The sequence below is a fragment of the Corvus kubaryi genome, unplaced genomic scaffold (assembly GCF_017639235.1).
Source record: "Corvus kubaryi isolate FWS band 111438036 unplaced genomic scaffold, C.kubaryi_AGA036_p1.0 37220, whole genome shotgun sequence".
NCBI lineage: Eukaryota > Metazoa > Chordata > Aves > Passeriformes > Corvidae > Corvus > Corvus kubaryi.
In genome coordinates this window covers 498103-515539 of record NW_024581063.1, presented here as the reverse complement: position 1 = coordinate 515539, position 17437 = coordinate 498103, and the positions used below count along the sequence as shown (strand labels likewise).

The window sequence follows — 17437 nt, the reverse complement described above, 5'->3', positions numbered from 1 at the left end:
GAAGCCATTCCCCCTTGTCCTGTCACTCCAGGCCCTTGTGAACAGTCTTTCTCCATCTTTCTAGTAGGCTCCTTTCAGGTACTGGAAGGCCACAGTTAGTCACCCCAAAGCCAAAATGTCCTTTTTATTTAAGGGTCCAACATGAAATTTGTCTTGATTGAGCTTAAGAGCTGCAAACTCGTTGCAGGAATGTTTGTGCTGGGTGCTTGTGCTTGCTGGATCAGAATGGAGCTGCAGGAATTGTCTGCCACTAGATTGTGGCTGTTTGCACAGTTTTCCAGCACCAACACCCCACTATTCCCATGTGGTTGGGTGTACCTTTCCTTAATGTGAGCAGGGGTCTTGGGAACATTTGTAGTTCCTCCAGTTACATTTAACGCTCTTCTTCAATCATTTTTCTGACAGTGGTTAAAGAAATGGATTAAGAAGTGTGATGATGACAGTGAAACCTCCAATTGGATTGCAGCCAACACAAAGGTGAGAGGTTTTTCATATTTTATATAGAGATTTTATATAGATTTGTCAGGTGAAAAGGACATCAATCTACTTCCTTGCATTAGGATTGTTTTTTCTGTTCCATGTTAAGAGCAAGCCTTAAAATCCACAGTACACTGAAGTGCTTTTGTTTGAAGAGCAAACAGGTGTTAATGCCTGGAATAAGGTGAGTTTCTTCAAGTTCAGTGAAGGAAAGTGCTTGGAAAAAACCAGTTAATTGGAGACCCAAAGGAAGCTCAAGATTTAAGTCTTTGGGCTCCTGTCTGGCACCGGTGGCTTCCCTGAGCAAATCCATGCCCCATTCCATGTGTGGAACATGTTACCACCACCAATGGCTCCGTTTGGCTGGGATCATTTACATCTGCCTTCAAATCCGTGGGACTGGCCTCCAGAGGAGCCTTCATTTCCGCTGGGCAGCATTCCAGGTGGAGACTGGCAGAACAGCTGTTTGGGATTTCATTATGTTAAGGTCTCCTTCTACTTAGCCCAACTTCGCCTGAAACTTTAGCATTTGATCACTTTGGGACAAGTTAAAACGAAGGTTGTCATGGTGGCAAGGACACAAAAGCAGCAGATCCCGTGGGGGGTGAGGAGCAGGCCTGGGGCTCCCAGCTGAAGGAGGAAGGTGGGGAGGGAGTGAGGAAATGGCTGCTTTGTTTTCTTGGTTCTGTTATGTAAGTGGTTAATGGCATTGTTTGCAGCAGCCTCGCTGCTTTCCGGGGCTGGCTGCCTGGTTTTCATCGAGCTGGAATGTTGTGTTATGGTGGCAGAGAAACACCCACTGTGCAGCTCAGATCAGGCTGGAGTGGGGCCTTGGGGCCCTGCTTGGAGCTCACGGTGTCACCAAAGGGGCTTTGGCTTTGTCTCAGTGTGTTCCAACGTGGCTCGGGGACTGAACCAGGTTTGTTTGGAGTTTGCTGGCTCTTCAGGGACTGCTCCTATTAAACCTGAGGAAGAGCACCCAATAGCTTGGAAAAGGCAGAGTGTAACACTGCTAGCCTTGGGTCTCACATATTTGGGACACTGGAACAGCCACAGCCCTGTTTTGCCGGTTAAAGCCCTCAGGAGGCTGATCTTGGGGTTCCCCATCTTGTACCTCCCCCTGCCTTGGGAATAAGATGATTTTTGGGGGTGGGGAGCACCCATCTGGAGGGTGGCATCTGCCACCAGCCCTGCATCTCCGTTGGTACCTGTGGTCTGGTGGGAGCAGCAGAGCTGTCCTTGGACATCACTGTCTAAGCTACTTCCTCTAATACTGTCCCAGACACTCCTACAGGGGAATACTTAGGAGCCCAGGCTGCAACAGGGAGAATAATTGCCACCAGGGTAATCACTCCAGACATTTGAGCAAGCCAACTGTCCTGGAGTCTTGTGGCATCCATATCCATTCAATTAGCTGAAGGACAATATGGCATTCTTCTCTCAGAGCTGACGCTGGCTTCAATTGAGGGGAAAGTTGGGAGGGAGAGGAACCCACCCTCATGCTGATCTCTGCCGTGGGGAAGGTGGGAACCTCCAGCTTTGGCTGCTGGGATGTGTGTCCTGGGACCTTGGCAGCCTCTGGAGAGCCTGCTCAGCCTGGGATCGTGGGGCTGCAGCCACCTCCCTCATTCCCCAGTTTCCTGCTGGTCCCTGACCAGAGGCATGGAGAAACCCAAGTGCTGTCTGGATGTGGGGCTGTAGCAATGGACTGGGATGGGAATTGTGCAGTTGGAGTGTGTATCCATCCCTCCTTTCTCTCTCTACGGTTCCTAGCAGGAAAGCAGGGCAGCTGTGTTTGGTGAGGCACAACTTGTGCCTGCACTGTTGGCTTCACAGCCTAAATTCTGTGTTGAATTTCATTTTGAAGAACCTAGAAAGGAATCAGGTACCATGAGATGCAAAAATCCCCATTTTCAGTGGGAACAGCTCTCCAAGGAATTCAGTTGTGCCTGCAGGCTCTGTTGCTGTTTCTGGCTTTTGGAAAGCACTTTCTGGAGCCATCCAGGCGTGAGTCCTGTCCCATGTGGGCTCCTCTCAGGGAAGGAGACTTCCTGTCATACCAAGATGAAGGTGTAAGAGCAAAATACCAATCCTCTGGAATGTGGGCTTGAAATCTGGATAATCCTTTGCAATGGGAGAATGTGAGATACATTTGTTCCGGCTTGTCCTGGGAGATGGAATTGGAAAGGAAAATTAGGCAATTGTGTGAGAGAATAAAAAAAGTGAAACCCAGCTGAATTGGGTTCTGTTCCCAAACTGGAATGATGCGATGCATTTTTTGATGAATTATGTAGAGTGGTCTGAATGAAAAACGAGGAGATTTGAGTAGTGAGTTCTGTGGTTTCTGATATGATTTTTTTATTTTTTGCATTCATTTACTTGCACTTAGGCGACCTAAATTCCTTCTACAAAAGATACAGCCATTGCAGCAGAGTGTGCTGGAGTAGATGGCTTTTTTCTTAAAATGAGCTACTTTCACATGAGTTCTGCTTAACTAGATTAATTTAAAGTTGAGATAAGGCAATACAAGTTCTTTATCAAGCCTGTAGTCCTCAGTCTTCTTGAGGAACGGGGTTGAATAGTCCAAGGATTTGCATATTTCTTCCTTTTTCAGTTTGTTTGACGAACTTGGTGCTTCAGTAGTTCCTTTCTTGAGTTAAACTAGGCAGGTTTCAGGTATTTGGGAATAAAGAAACCACTGTGATCCATTGCTTTTGTTACGTGGACATTCAAAGGAACGAAAAAAGAGAAAAACTTGGATTTGTGCATTTATTTTGGGCTCTTAAGGTGTACCAAGACTATCTGAAAGTGGTCTAAAAGGAGGAGGGGAAACCTGTTTGGAACCTGAGTGTCAGCGATGTTAATGTCTGCCTCCTGGAATACCAAAGGGAGAGGAACAAAGGCGGTCATGGTGCCGGCCTTGGCTCAAGGCACTGCTTTTTACTGTGGGACTGAAATTGGTGTTAATGAAAGTTGTTCATCTGATACTAAAAACACCCCAGCCTTGCTTCTTCTGGCTCCTGGCACATCCCCATCCTTCCCTCCCAGACCAGACAGAGCTTGAAGGGCTGATGGATAAACCAGGCACATTTTCTTCTCCAGAAAAACATTGGCTGTTTTTCTCCCCTGCACGAGATAAAATGGCATGAGCACACATCTCTCCCTTTTCAGGTCACTTTTTAATGGCTGAACAAGTGCTCCCTCTGTACGTTCTGGAGATCCTGCATTTGTTCTAACACGTGGAATTTCTGGCAGGACACAGGATCCTCCTGGGCACCTGCACCAAACTGTGCTCCTTCATTTCCCACCACACCAGAGCCGTGGTCAGTGTTTTTCCAAAGGTGTCCCAAGTGTCATCTCCTTCTTTCAGATGAACTGGTGTTTAAAATGTGTTTTAAAAAACTTTACTCTGTGACTGTAGGTGTTGGAACAGTGTACTGTTTTGTGCTAGCCATAATTAAGTTTTTGGGTTTTGTTGAAATTCATTAAGAAATCCCTGTGGTTTTTGAGGATCCTTCTTATAGGATGGGTTAGAGGTGACTGTGAATGTGGCTGTGGGAGGCTGATGTCCACCAGTTCCTCTGGGAGCTCTGGAAAGAGCTAATCTCTTTCGCCTGCCCTGAAATAAGAAACGTGTTTCTCTTTAGCTTCCTGTTCATAAAAAAGCAGCTGAGGTTTATGGTTCTTTATGTATGCATGGACTTGTACAACAAAATCAGGATTGTTCTCCTTTGCCAGGTTTGCCCAGGCTTTTGTTTCCAAGCCCAGCACGGAATTGTTTGGAGTGCAACAATGTTAATGAGGTCACTTCTGCGTTGTGCTGTGACTGATAACGTGCACAATAATCTGCAGGTTTAGTAACTTGATTTGCTGCCTGTTGGGTTGTTGCATAGCTGTAATTCTCAGGGAGATCTTCCTTCCCTATCCTCCTTAATCTATAAATCTCTCCCACTTGTTGTGTTGGTGACTTGAGTAGTTACTGCTTCTTTTTCTGCTGGTGTCCAGCATTTCTTTAGTATGTACTTTTCATGGCTTTAATTTTTAAAAATATTCAACTTTACACTTTTGCACAGCTTCAGGGATCTGCGCAGATACTGTGTCACCTCTTCCTTGTGCTCTGCTAGAGAGGAGCATAAAGGCTTGGAAAGGATGGCATTTCCTGTGAGAAAAGGGCTCCAATGAGATGGTAGAATCATGGAATGGTTTTGTTGGAAGGACCTTAAAGATAATCAAGTTCCACCCCTGCCATGGGCAGGGACACTTCCCACTGTCCCAGGCTGCTCCAAGCCCCATCCAACCTGGCCTTGGACACTGCCAGGGATCCAGGGGCAGCCACAGCTGCTCTGGGCAGCCTGCACCAGGGCCTGCCCACCCTCCCAGGGAACAATTCCTTCCCAATATCCCATCTAACCCTGCCCTCTGGCACTGGGAAGCCATTCCCCCTTGTCCCAAGTTCCTCTTCAGCTCTCCTGGAGCCCCTTCAGGCACTGGAAGGGTCTTCTTGTCCTAGTTTGCATCCCAGAGCTTGAAGCCCTGAGCACTGTGGACACTCTGGAGAGCTTGGTCCCACCGCAAAGACAGGAGGGCAGAATTTCCATCCTCCTGATGGAGTCTTGCTGGGGGTGAGATGGCCCCACATCCCTGTGGTGGGATGTGCCTGTGGCACCTCTCCAGCTTGGCAGGTCACCTGGGAACTGTTCTCCCTCTCTTGCAGCTGTAGGATTTTGCTCAGCAGGAGGGATCAGCGCAGCTGCGTGGATCGGCTGCATCTCCTACGGGTGATGTTGGCACCTGATGGCAGGAGATGTGTCTGGAAGAACTGCACAGCTCCACAACCTCCTCTGAAAAACCACTCTGGCTGTGTGCCCTGTGGTCACCGTGGTGTGACAGGGACAGGGCCACTGTCTGTATTTACAGGCACCCTGGCTGATGAGCAGACTGAGCAGGGATCTGCACAGTTGGGAAGGACATTGCTGGCATAAAGCTAAATTTGAGTCTTGACTTGTTGGTGCAGGTTTGGAAGAGGGAGGAGGGCTGCCTGGAAGAGGGAAATAGATGCTGCACTGAGTGCCCTGCTCGAAGGAGAGACCATTTTTGACTCCAAAGTTCACAGAACTGCACAGACTAACTGGGAACAAGCTTCCCTGGCTGAGTATCCATCCTGTGGACAGTCCTAGGGGACATCTTGGTGTTGTGCCCCTGAGGGGACCAGCACAGGAACCACTGTGCTTCACTTACTCTGTTTGTAGTACAGTTACTGAGTTTGAAGGACAAACACAGGTGACTAGGAAGAAGGCAGGTCTGGAAAATTCCTCTTCTGTGCTTGGTTGCTGCTTGATCCCATTGGTTTGATGTGCAAATTCTCCTGTCCCTGACAATACAAACTGGTAAACTCATATAAAATGCAGTAGTAGTTGGGATACTCAGAGTGGGTGTACAAGAACCTGTTGGATGTGTCCTGTGTACAAGTAGCAGTTATGGAGGGATTGTGCATGTTGGTTTCTTCCTTTGCTGAGAGTTTATCTGAATGCCAGGGTAGGAACTGCTCGCTTTGGTTAGCAAAGACATGCTCCAGACTAGGGAGGGGATTTCACACGCTTCTGACCCAAAAGCTGCAGCTGATTTTACAGGTGTGTGTATCACTGGCTTGGATATGTTTGTAATTGTCTTGTATATAAAAACTGGTTTGTGCAGAAACTCCATGAAGGCTGGTGTGGTTATGGGATGAGTTGGATGAGGAGCTGATTCAGCCTAAAAATGGCTTTGGTTTCATTTATGCAGTTTTTTTTCTCTGTACTTGCTTTGTTGATTTGTTGATTTCTAAGTTCATGGAGACGATGATATTGGTGTTCTATTCCCCAGTTATTTCCCTGTGCAGAGCTGCCCTTTGAGATACTCACATTTGTCAAAAGCCTTACTCCTGAAAGGGAAACCCCATGTGAGCTTTTATGGAAAAGTCTTCAGTGAGGTGTCACAATGAAGGGAAAAAAGGGACCTGATGGGAAACGTGGAAACATCTCAGGAAGAGAAGTGTCTTTTTAGCTGACAGCAGCTTCTTTGAAGCACACTAGAGTCTTGCTGCATGTTTTCAGCTCCTTTCTGGATGGCGTGTTACAGCTGCAGGTGTCTCGGATTGGTAACAGCGTGATTCCGGCTCGGTCTCAGTCCCAGAGTGGACCAGACACTTGGTGGTGAGGAAAGCCAGATGCTTCCCAGGCTCTTACAGACCACCCACCCCTCTGCTGGGATTTTGGGGAAGGTCATGAAGTGACTCACCCAGTGTCCCTCTGTGAGAGCAGCATAGATAAAATGTGTTACTCCTTAAGTTTTTTCTATCTAACTGCTCCGGGTTTGGAAGTATTTTAAGGCCTGACTCTGAAGAGGATCTCGATGTCCAAAGGGAAGAATTAAATCATGTATTTCACTTGATGTGCTCTGTCTGACTGCCGTGGGAACCCTTCCAAGTTCCCCAGGCTTTTGGGGTTCCGTGCTTGCCCTGCTAACGGTGCTCTCTGTCCTGTGGACAGGAATGCCCGAAATGCCACGTCACCATCGAGAAGGACGGGGGCTGCAACCACATGGTCTGTCGGAACCAGAACTGCAAGGCGGAGTTCTGCTGGGTGTGTCTGGGCCCCTGGGAGCCCCACGGATCTGCCTGGTGAGTTCGGGAGCGTGCCTTGCTGGAAGGCGAGGAGGTCGTGGTGCAAACGGCACGGATTTGGACTGAAATCTGTGGAATCGGTGTCCCTGTTACAGGTACAACTGTAATCGCTACAATGAGGATGATGCAAAGGCAGCAAGGGATGCACAGGAGGTGAGTCCATAACCTTTGGTGATGAGGGAGATCACCAGCCCTGTGGTGTGCTTTGTGTAAACCTACACATCCGCTCTAAAGGAATTCACGGATTTGGGCACAAATCCAAGGGACAGTTAAGTCTTTTGACTTTTAAGATAGGGATGGCTTTGCCTGGTACGTGCTACCTTTGTACATCCACAGTACACAAGTTGAACCATGCCCGTGGTGTTATTTTTTTACAGCTGGTCTGTCAGTGTGAAGAAAGTAAGATTAATGACTGTGTATTGAGTCATCTTGGTTGTCTTGCACTATTTAGCACACGGTGCTTTTCCCCTGCTCTATAATCAACCTGAGATTGCCCTCTTAGCACGAGCACAGTAACTAGAATTCCTCATTAGCAAAAAAAACCCACCACCACCACCAAAACATCATCTTTTCACTTTTGTCATGACACTGGGAGCATTTGAATGCTGTACCTTGAGTCGAGAAGCTGAAATACAAAAGTGATGAGGCTTGAGCAGTGTGATTGTAATTGCTTCCAAGGTTGGGAGTGAGGATGTCAGAGCTGTGCTGGGAAGTGCCCGGGGCACTTCCCAGGGTTAGCGGGGCCACACTGAGCCGTCTGCCCAACGTGACAGGAGAGGAGGCTCCTTTGGAAAGGAAGCTCGTTCTCTGGGTCAGGAAGAGCCTTGTGAAGGGTTTACTTCTCTTGCAGCCATTACTTTGTTTTAACAATTTGTTCTCTTTCTCCCTAATGGGAATTAACACAGCGATCCCGAGCAGCCCTGCAGAGGTACCTGTTCTACTGCAACCGCTACATGAACCACATGCAGAGCCTGCGCTTTGAGCACAAGCTCTACGCTCAGGTGAAGCAGAAGATGGAGGAGATGCAGCAGCACAACATGTCGTGGATCGAGGTGCAGTTCCTGAAGAAAGCAGTCGACGTCCTCTGCCAGTGTCGTGCCACACTCATGTACACTTACGTCTTTGCCTTCTACCTCAAAAAGAATAATCAGTCCATTATCTTTGAGGTAGGAGAAAATGGGGTTGTCAGGAATTCAGATTGCAAAGCTGAGGAAATAAGATTTAATGCTTGGAGGCCTCTTGTCCCCACTTTTACCCAAGTTAGTCTGGTTTGATATTCCGTCATGCAAAAGTTAGAGGCTACCTGGGCATTGTGTAGGATCGGCTGCTGGAGGAGTCACAGAATCACAAAGCTGTGGCTGCCCCTGGATCCCTGGAAGTGTTCAAGGCCATGTTGGATGGGGCTTGGAGCAACCTGGTCTAGTGGAAGGTGGCCTGTGGCAGGCTGTGGAACTGGATGAGTTTTTATGTCCCTTCCCACCCAAAATCAGTCTGGGATTCTGTGATATCTAATCCTCCTTTTGTATTTTGGTACTGATTCCAATTATGCTGAAATAAAAATCTCCCCCTTTCCTTTACCCCATCTCAAACACTTTTTTTCTTTTGTCTTTACAGAATAACCAAGCAGACTTAGAGAATGCTACAGAGGTGCTTTCTGGGTACCTGGAGCGAGATATATCCCAAGATTCGCTGCAAGACATAAAGCAGAAAGTACAGGATAAGTACAGGTTTGTGTTGGAATACTCCTTTCTCTCCAAGCTGCCCGAGCGTTGCCATTCCCTGTGTCAGGTAGTGACCTGAGCACTTGCCAAGATACGGTTTCCCCAGAGCCACATCCCTGGGAAGCTGTTTGCTCTTGGCTTTGTGCCACCCATTGTGATCAGCCAGTCCCTGGATATCCGAGAGCAGCAGCGCTGTCCCGTGCCAGCCCCGGATCCTCCTGGAGAAGCCCTCACGCAGATGCTGGCAGTGGGTTTTTGTGTCCCTGCTGGGACCAGCTCTCGGGGGAGGTGACAGCCTGCGGGCAGAGGCTCCCAGCTCTGCCTCCCATCTGCTTTGCAGAGCAGGAGCTGGAAGATCCAGCCCCGGAATGGAAAAAATCCTGTGTCCAGAAGCAATGGCTCTCAGTACACTTCTGTTCCTGCACAGAAGGAGCATGTGGGAATGGCCAGCACCAGGATGGAATCTGCAGAGCGAGGGCCAAAGAACAAGGAGTGACTTTGTTGTTCCAAGCTGCCAGCTCTGGCCTAGGATGAGCTGCCAGCAGAGAGCAATTGGCTCTTTTAATTGTCTGCTGGGTCCATTTGTGCAAAACGTGGGTGTAGAAAAGCTGTCCCTAAGGAAGAGGGAGAGAGCAGCCTGCCCAGCTGGGAAGGGGAGCAGGGGACTGGGGTCCAGGTGACACAGATGCCAGTGCTTTGTTCAGTCCCAGGGGAATAATTTCTGCACAGTGGAAAAGTACAAAGCTGAAAATGCGGATGAGTCACAGGATTAGGGCTTGCATTTCTGAGGCATTTTGCCAAAATCACTGAATTTGTTATGCCTGGCTTAGGGGGAAGAAAATATCTGAAGTAGGGTGAGCTGTAGGACTCAATGGACGTGGCAGGAGCTGTTAAGCTCTGGTGTGCCTGTGGCTCATCCTGCCCAACTTTGGCAGCACAGCTGGGGCTGGACAAGACTTCCTGACCTTCTTTTTGAAGACATTTTGTAATTTACCCTTTAAGGCCACCATTAATTTGGTATTTCAGATGAAGCTGCTTGTTTACTTCAGTCCTCTGAACCTGGATGCTTTTGTAGGGATGAAATTAAAAGCTAATATAGCTTGAATTGCTTGGAAACAGTATCCCAAACCTGCCTTCACATTTCTGGGAAGAGAGAATTCTATCTGTCAAGCCCGTGCAGGTCCCTAATTAACCAGTTCAGTCATGTCTCAATCATGTCCTGCACGGTGCCCTTTGATGCAAGACTGGGAGCAGGATGTCACCGAGGTGGGTTTAAAGAGCTCTGGGAAGCTGCAGGAACTGCCCTCCAGGCTGGTTTGGTTTCAGCTGTTTGGATCTCTTTGCTTGCAAAGACATTTCTAGAAAACAGGATTAACCCCCCCTCTCCCCCAGCAGAAAAATAACTAAAGTTGGGAGAGCAGAGACCACGTGTTTGCCATCACATGCTCCTGAAAATCAATGGGACTCTGTGTATGGGGGTTTGTCTCACACCAGCTGCCAGCAGTGAGGGGAGCCACAGCTGCTCTGGTGGATAAATCAGTCACTCTGATCAGGTCCTGAGCGGTAGGTGAGGAATTCCTGCCAGGTGTTAGTGTGTGTTGTGGTCAGGGATGGCTTCCCGCTGGGAGATCCTCCTGAGGGATGTCTGACCACTGCTGAGCAAGCTGGCTTCCCAGCAGCCAGAGCCTCTCAGATGCTTGTTTAGACTTTGCTCTTGGAACCTGAATTCTTTAAATGTTTCTGTGCTTTTTGTCTTCTGACACACCCGAAATGACCATGGCATCCTTTGCTGTGTTCTGTGATACCCCTTTTCCTCAGGATCAGTGATCCTGGACTCCGGGATCAGTTTTGTGTGCAGCAGTTTTCAGTCAGCATAGGTGGAAATACTCCAAGGGTGTAGTGTCCCTCTGAGAGCCACGTGTTGGGATGTGAGGTGAAACCTGCTCTCCATCCAGGCCAGTAACCCTTTGGACTGCTTCCATCTCCCCTGGGAAGCAGAACTCTCAGTACTCCTCAGGTTTTCATCAGGGACTGGTTTGGGTTGGAAGGGATCTTAAAGTAAATCTTATTCTACCTCCTGCCATGGGCAGGGACACTTTCCACTAGACCAGGTGGCTCCCTCCCACCTGGCCTTGAACACTTCCAGCTAGTTTTTCCCAGCTAACTCATGGATTTTTGTTGTCCTGATGGGGCTCAGAACAGGCACCAGGCCACGTTTGAGGAGAACTCATCCCATTCCATGTGTCACCACCAACCTGTGCTCAGGCTTTTTCAAACCACAGCTGCTCCTTCCTTCTCTTCCAGTTACTCCTGAAGGTTTCTCAGCTGTAGGGGCTCTGGGGATACTTTTGCTGAAGAACTCCCAATTTGCACACTGGTTTTCCAGCCAGGGACCTAGAGCTGAGTGACTGGAGCAACCAAAGTCTTAATTAGTGCTGTTAACGGGCTGTAAATACAAACTCCCATCTCGAGGGATCTCCTCTTTCGGAAGTGAGGCGTGCAGTAGGTTTGGATAACTCGGTGCCAGGGATGCTGTGTGATTCCTGACGTGCCTTTTCCATGCTGTCCCTGTCCCCTGCAGATACTGCGAGAGCCGGCGGAGGGTTTTGTTGCAGCACGTGCATGAAGGCTACGAGAAGGACCTGTGGGAGTACATCGAGGACTGAGCCCGGCCCCGCAGCAATGAACTCTGAACCCTTTCCCATCCTAGAGTGCTCATGCAATTCCAATAAAACCCACCCAGGGCGCTGCTCCGCCTCTTACACTGCTGGTCTGTAGTACCGGGATTCTGTTTTGTTAACAGAAAAATTAAGTAAATTATATTGTAATAAAAAAAAAAGGTAGATAAACCATTGTACAACAGTATTCTAGGCGGCCAAGAGTGTGACAGACGCACTAAAAAACCCTCCAACTTTAACTTGTAACGTAGCTTCATCCTCCAAGCCGACTCCTTTTTCTTTTCTCTCTTTCTTTTCCTGTGTGTAGTACAGATGAAACTTAAACCAGTTTCTTGACACTGCTTTTCATGTCCAAACCAGCCATTTTGATGGACTTTGGTAAGGGGGGTGGCTCTCCCGCCCCCCTCCTCCTCTCTGCCACCCAAGTACACGGATGAATGTGGATTGGTTCGTTGTAAAGAGGATTTTTGGGGAGGGAAGGAGGGGGGTACACAGCAAGGAAAAAAAAAAACCCAACCTTTGTATATGACTTTTAAAACAAAAAGAGGACAACACAGTATTTTTCAAAGTTGTATATAGCGCATATGCATGGACAAAGAGCAAGCGTGGCACGTGTTTGCATAATGTTTAATTACAAAAAAATATTTATTCTTTAAAAATCTTCAAGATTATGTCTATTTGCTGTGCATTTTCTTTCAGTTCGATTCTTTTGTTTGGTTTTGGTTTTTTTCCCTGGGCTGGGGAGGGGGAAGCGTGTGCTGGTGTAGTTGAATATATCTATATATATTTTATTTTTATTTTTTTTTCTTTTTGGAAAGCTTTTTCCAGAGCAGTTGGGTTTCTCTTCTTCCTGCAGTTCCTTTCTGTCCAGGGCCTCCCCCAGGTGTGTGTGGGTGTGTGTTTGTGTGTGTGTGTATCCATTGCTGGCGCCGGACGCGGCCCCTCGCAGCTCCTGGAGCTCTGGTTCAGGATGCCTTGCCTTTTTCTCGGTTTATTTTCGGCCCCAGATCTTTACCTGCCCAAATGCAGCTCTCTGTTCCCAGCCGTGCACGCAGGACACGTGCTCTGATCCCAGAGGAGGCGTGTGTGTGTCTGTGTGTGTGTTTAGAGGTTTGTGTTGGATCCCGAGGCAGGACAAGGAGGGGTGTTCTGCACCACTTCTCCAAAGACTTCCGGCGAGATTTCGGCTGTGGATCTTCTCTCCCTCCCCCTTTCATCTGTCAAATGGACCCTTTCTTGCTGTTTTAATTTTCACTTCATTATAACGAGTCGTAACATTGAAAAGGAAAGCTGATGGAATTGTCTTTGTGTTTGTTTTGGGCTCAATCACTGGGCGTCCTGTCCTGGCAACTATTTAACACTCCATCTAGTGCACTAGAAGCTGAAATCAGTGGAGTATTTTTCAATTAAAAGGGGAAAGAACTAATGAGTTTAGCTACTGAGTCCATTTTTATGATTTCTGTAACAAGAGCTATGTTAAAGTAAACAATTGGTGGTGGTTTTATTAAATTTACTCCTGTATAGGAATTCCTTCTGTGGTATTTTTCGCCAGGCAAGTGTTCTCCGAGCCTCCTGCCCCTCTGCCAGCTTCCACGGGATATGGAAGCTGTGAAGGGATCAAATAAAAAAAAAAAAGGCAGATCCCAGGCAGGGCTGCAACACGGGATGCTCTTTCCAGCTGGCAGTGGAGTCACTTCGGCTCCCTCACCGCTCCTACCGACGTTCCAGGGATGCGTTTTTGTCCCTCTGTGCCTGCTTTTCCCTTTATTTGCCCTGGAAATCAGACGTGAGGGAGTGCAGCCGCTTTCCCGGTGCTTTTCCTGGCGCTGCTGGAGGGGTGGGATGGCGCAGGGCTGCGTGGGAGCGGCCCTGCCCGTGTCCGTCCCTGCCATTCCCGCTGGGAATTCTCCGTCCGTGCGTTGAAACACGTGAAAGCTGCAGCAAGGTGGGCTGGGGAGGTGCAAGCACAGAGGCGGTCGGTTTTCACTCCGTGTTTCCCAGAGGAATACGCCAAGGATGTGGGCACTCCACCCCAAAGGAACCGCGGTCTGTGGCGTCCTCCGTCCCGCTGGCTGCTGGCAAGCCTAGAGACAGTGTTACAGCCCTGTGCTGTGGGAGAACCTGCTGCTCTTCCTCTCCTCCGGGTTTCAGGCGTTCGCACGTGAATTACCTGGCTGGCTGGACACCGTCCCCACAGACACTGTGGAAATACAAAGGAAAATAAACAAACTCTGCCATCCCAGCCTCCCTCCCTGCTGCTACTGTGGGGCGGGGAGGGAGGGGGGCCACGGCTGCTCAGCGCTTCCCGGGCCGTCCCTGCTCACTGGCGGCCTCATTTCCCTCTACGCCGCGGAGTCCCCAATAAAACCTTCCAAAATCCGGACCTTTTATTATTTCTGTGGTTATTCGGGTGTTTTTCCACATTAAACGGGGGCCGGGGGGGGGGGGGAGGCCGGGGTCCTCCTGTCACCACCGCCACCTTCCCGCCGTGCCCCGCGCGCCATGGCCCCGCCGGAAGTGGCGGGCGGTCGCCATGGCAACCCCGGCCCGCCGCGGCCATGGCGGAGCTGCAGGACGCTGCGGTGAGGGGGGAGAGCCGCCCGGGCTGAGGGGACCGAGAGGGACCGGAGGGGCGAGGGACGGGAGGGGAGATGAGCGGAGGGGAAAGGAAGTGAAGGGTGGCGGCGGCGGCAAGTTCTTTTGAAGAGCGAGTTTTTAATCTGCACACTTGGTATAGAAAACGTGAGGGAAATTCAGCTTTTGCTGAAGTAGTTAACGTTAATAAGCGATTATTAGGTGCTGGAATAGAGGAAGAGTAATGGAGATGGAGAAGGGACTGCAGCACAAGGAGTGGCTGGGGGAGTTGGGGGTGTGCAGCCTGGAGTAAAAGGAGGCTCAGGGAGAGCTCAGAGCCCCTTGCAGGGCCTGAAGGGGCTCCAGGAGAGCTGGAGAGGGACTGGGGACAAGGGATGGAGGGACAGGACACAGGGAATGGCTTCCCACTGCCAGAGGGCAGGGCTGGATGGGAGATTGGGAAGGAATTGCTGGCTGTGAGGGTGGGGAGGGGCTGGGATGGAACTCCCAGAGCAGCTGGGGCTGCCCCTGGATCCCTGGCAGTGCCCAAGGCCAGGCTGGACATTGGGGCTGGGAGCACCCTGGGACAGTGGGAGGTGTCCCTGCCCATGGCAGGGGTGGCACTGGATGAGCTTTAAGGTCCCTTCCAACCCAACTGATTCCATAATTCCATACGTTTTTTGTGCTGGAGGGTGGTTGCTGTGAAGCCCTGCAGGGATCAGTACCAGGCCTGGGTTGTTCAGTGTAGTTAGAAACGATCTGGACAAAAGAATGAGTAGAAAGTTACTCAGGTGAGGAGGAAATAGGAGAAACTCCAGGAAAAGTCTTAACGGAGCTGAGTGAGAGGACTCAGAGTTGTAATGATGTGTGTGCAGATTGTAAAAGATTGCAATATATTAAAAAATGAGGTGTTTGTGCTGCTTATTCCTGCTGAGGATGGAGTGCTCGGAGTTTGGGAATTCTGTGAAAATAGCAACTCAGTTTTTCACAATAGGAATCAGAAAAGTCAATAAAATTTTAGAAACTGTTAAGAAACAAAAAAGTAAACTGTAAAAAAAAAAAAAAGGAAGAGCCTTTCTTGGGTTATTTTTCATGTCACAGCATCTCTGATCCACCCCATCTCCAGAAAAAAAGATGCAACTAGAAAATGTCCCCAAAACATTGCAATGAACAAAGCTTGGCTGAATCTCTGATTTTAAAAATTATTTTTTTAAGGAGAGGGGAGGTGACACAGGTATAAAATCCTGTGTTGTGTCTTCTCAAAAAGCAAAGTGAAAAATAAAAATACTTCCCTGTGTAAACCTGTTTCTCTTCTGTGAAGGTTTGATGGTTGATGCAAAGTAAGAAAATCATAGAAAATTGATTTATTTTCCATGGACTGGGAGCTCTGGACAGTGTTTGCAGGGGGAGGTTCCCTGCCCTCCATGTGGTGGGATATCCCTGTGCTCACATCCTGCCCACTCAGATGCTTCCCCGGGAACAGCTTTGCCCTAATTAACTTCATAAATATTTTATAATAAATGTTTTTGACTTATTTTCTGTGTGATCTCTAATGAGCTTCTTAAATGCTCCAGTATTGGTTTTTTGCAAGGTAAAGATCACTTCCCAGGATGCTGCTGATCAGGAGTGACCCCACGAGCAGGGATGTGCTGCACAATGAGGGTGTTTATTTAATCGAGCTGTGGAACAGAAATCTCTGCCTTGCTTGGCAGGCCAGAGTTTGTCCAGCAGCAATGCTGCTATTTTTATGCCCTCCTTTGGGATTTGCCAGTTGTCCTTTCTGATTATTTTCTGGAACAGGGCTTCAAGAAACCTTGCCTGGTCTATTTACTACTCCTGGTTTCTGTCTTTTCAGGTTTCTTCATCGCCAGCGGCTACAGAACCAACAAAACCCCGTCCTAAAAAAGGTTTGTTTGAAGATAAGGTTGTGTTTCTTGGGCAGGTTGGTTTTAAGGTTTCTTCTATAGTGTGTGCAGCTGTCTAGGAGGAAATAAATGTCCTCTGGGAAAAGAGGAGACTGTCTAGACCGTAATTTGCTGAGTACCAGTATTTTTCCAGGGTCTCTGTGAGCTCAGTGCTGTCCCTGGCTGACTTACCGTAGCCACAGCCTGTATCATGTTTGCTTATCATCTGTGAGACTGTTTATTTTATTGTGTACTTACTTATGGGGCTGTTAATGAGTTTGAGCCTCATTTATCCTCTCAGATAATAAACAGGGGTTTGTTTTGGGTTCTTCAGAATGATGGCTTGCTCCGGAAATAATCTTGAGAGGCAAACATGTCTTGTGGGTGTTTTTTATGTCATGTGTTCCAATTTTTGAAGTAAAAGTGGTATCAAATCAGGCAGGTTGTGACTGATTTAATTATTGTTTCTTTGCTTTTGTTTGTTGTTTCTTTTTAATACTGAAAATGTGTTAATTCACTCAGTGCAAATTGTTGTTTTGAAGTCTTGGTTGAATCTGAACTGGAACAGGTACGATTTCTGTTGTTGATTCAAAATGTTTTACCAAATCCTGCTGGTTTTTGAGGGATCTGGTAAATTCTTCTGCCTCTCCTTTGCCCCTTTCCCTTGTTCTTGAGGCAGGACTTGTCTCAAACATGTGATGAGTGTCTCTCCCTGTGGCACTGCTCCCCTTCTGGCACAGATCTGGTCACTGCAGAGCTTTTATGCCTACCTGAGCTGAGCTTTTGGGATGGTTTTTAATGGACTCTCCTTTCTCAAGCGTGCAGAGGGCCCCATCAGTTCAGATTATAATTGAGAGTATTTCCTCCCAGTGCCAGAAGCAGTCCTCCTTTTCCCTTGCCTTTGCATTCAGGGAAGCTCAGCTGGTGAGCACAGCCCTCTGGCCATTTTCTGCCCTGATGTGCCTGTCAGAGTAGTATTCCTTGGGATAGAGACTGCCTTGGGATAATGCTGGCACTAAAAAGGAGTAGGGTTGGTAACTGGGCACTGCACTGACATTCTGCCTAACTGGGGAATGTTCTTTGTCGTGCATGTAGGCCTTGGCCTTGGGAAGCTGGAAGAGCCACTTTGCTTTTGGGGAGCTCGGGCCAACCTCACATAGTCCCAATTCCTGGTAGAATTCCAGCCCTTGAGCAGAGTATGGCTGTCCTGGAGATGGGGCTTGAGGTCTCAGCACAAGCCCAGGCCTCTTTGGTAGCTTGCCCAGAGCTGAGGAGAAGATTGCTACTGCTTCAGGCCTGCATGCAAGTAAAAATAACTCCCAAATTTACTGTTATCTTGATCCTCAACTCTTTCAGAGCAAGAATTACTCTAAAATTACTCTAAATTGGTTACTTTGAAGCAATTAGTGTGACTTCCATGGA

General features: G+C 48.5%; 2 protein-coding genes across 4 annotated transcripts in view; both read left to right on the top strand.

Moving 5' to 3' along the window:
- ARIH1 (ariadne RBR E3 ubiquitin protein ligase 1) overlaps positions 1–13064 on the top strand; it is a 50477-nt gene extending 37413 nt beyond the window's left edge. Inside the window, exons 9-14 of one of the 2 annotated variants that reach the window (XM_042022706.1) lie at positions 406–477; positions 7005–7135; positions 7234–7291; positions 8032–8304; positions 8753–8865; positions 11441–13064. In XM_042022706.1, the coding sequence (XP_041878640.1) occupies positions 406–477; positions 7005–7135; positions 7234–7291; positions 8032–8304; positions 8753–8865; positions 11441–11525 (732 nt within the window). In that variant the 3' untranslated portion in view covers positions 11526–13064. The remainder of the gene's footprint in view (positions 1–405; positions 478–7004; positions 7136–7233; positions 7292–8031; positions 8305–8752; positions 8866–11440) is intronic. The other variant, XM_042022707.1, reaches the window with a different exon arrangement.
- Positions 13065–14051: 987 nt separating this feature from the next.
- The window catches only part of BBS4 (Bardet-Biedl syndrome 4), a 35067-nt gene continuing 31681 nt past the window's right edge, over positions 14052–17437 (top strand). The window contains exons 1-2 of one of the 2 annotated variants that reach the window (XM_042022700.1): positions 14052–14119; positions 15967–16018. In XM_042022700.1, the coding sequence (XP_041878634.1) occupies positions 14096–14119; positions 15967–16018 (76 nt within the window). In that variant the 5' untranslated portion in view covers positions 14052–14095. Of the gene's footprint in view, positions 14120–15828; positions 16019–17437 lie in introns of those variants that run through there. The other variant, XM_042022699.1, reaches the window with a different exon arrangement.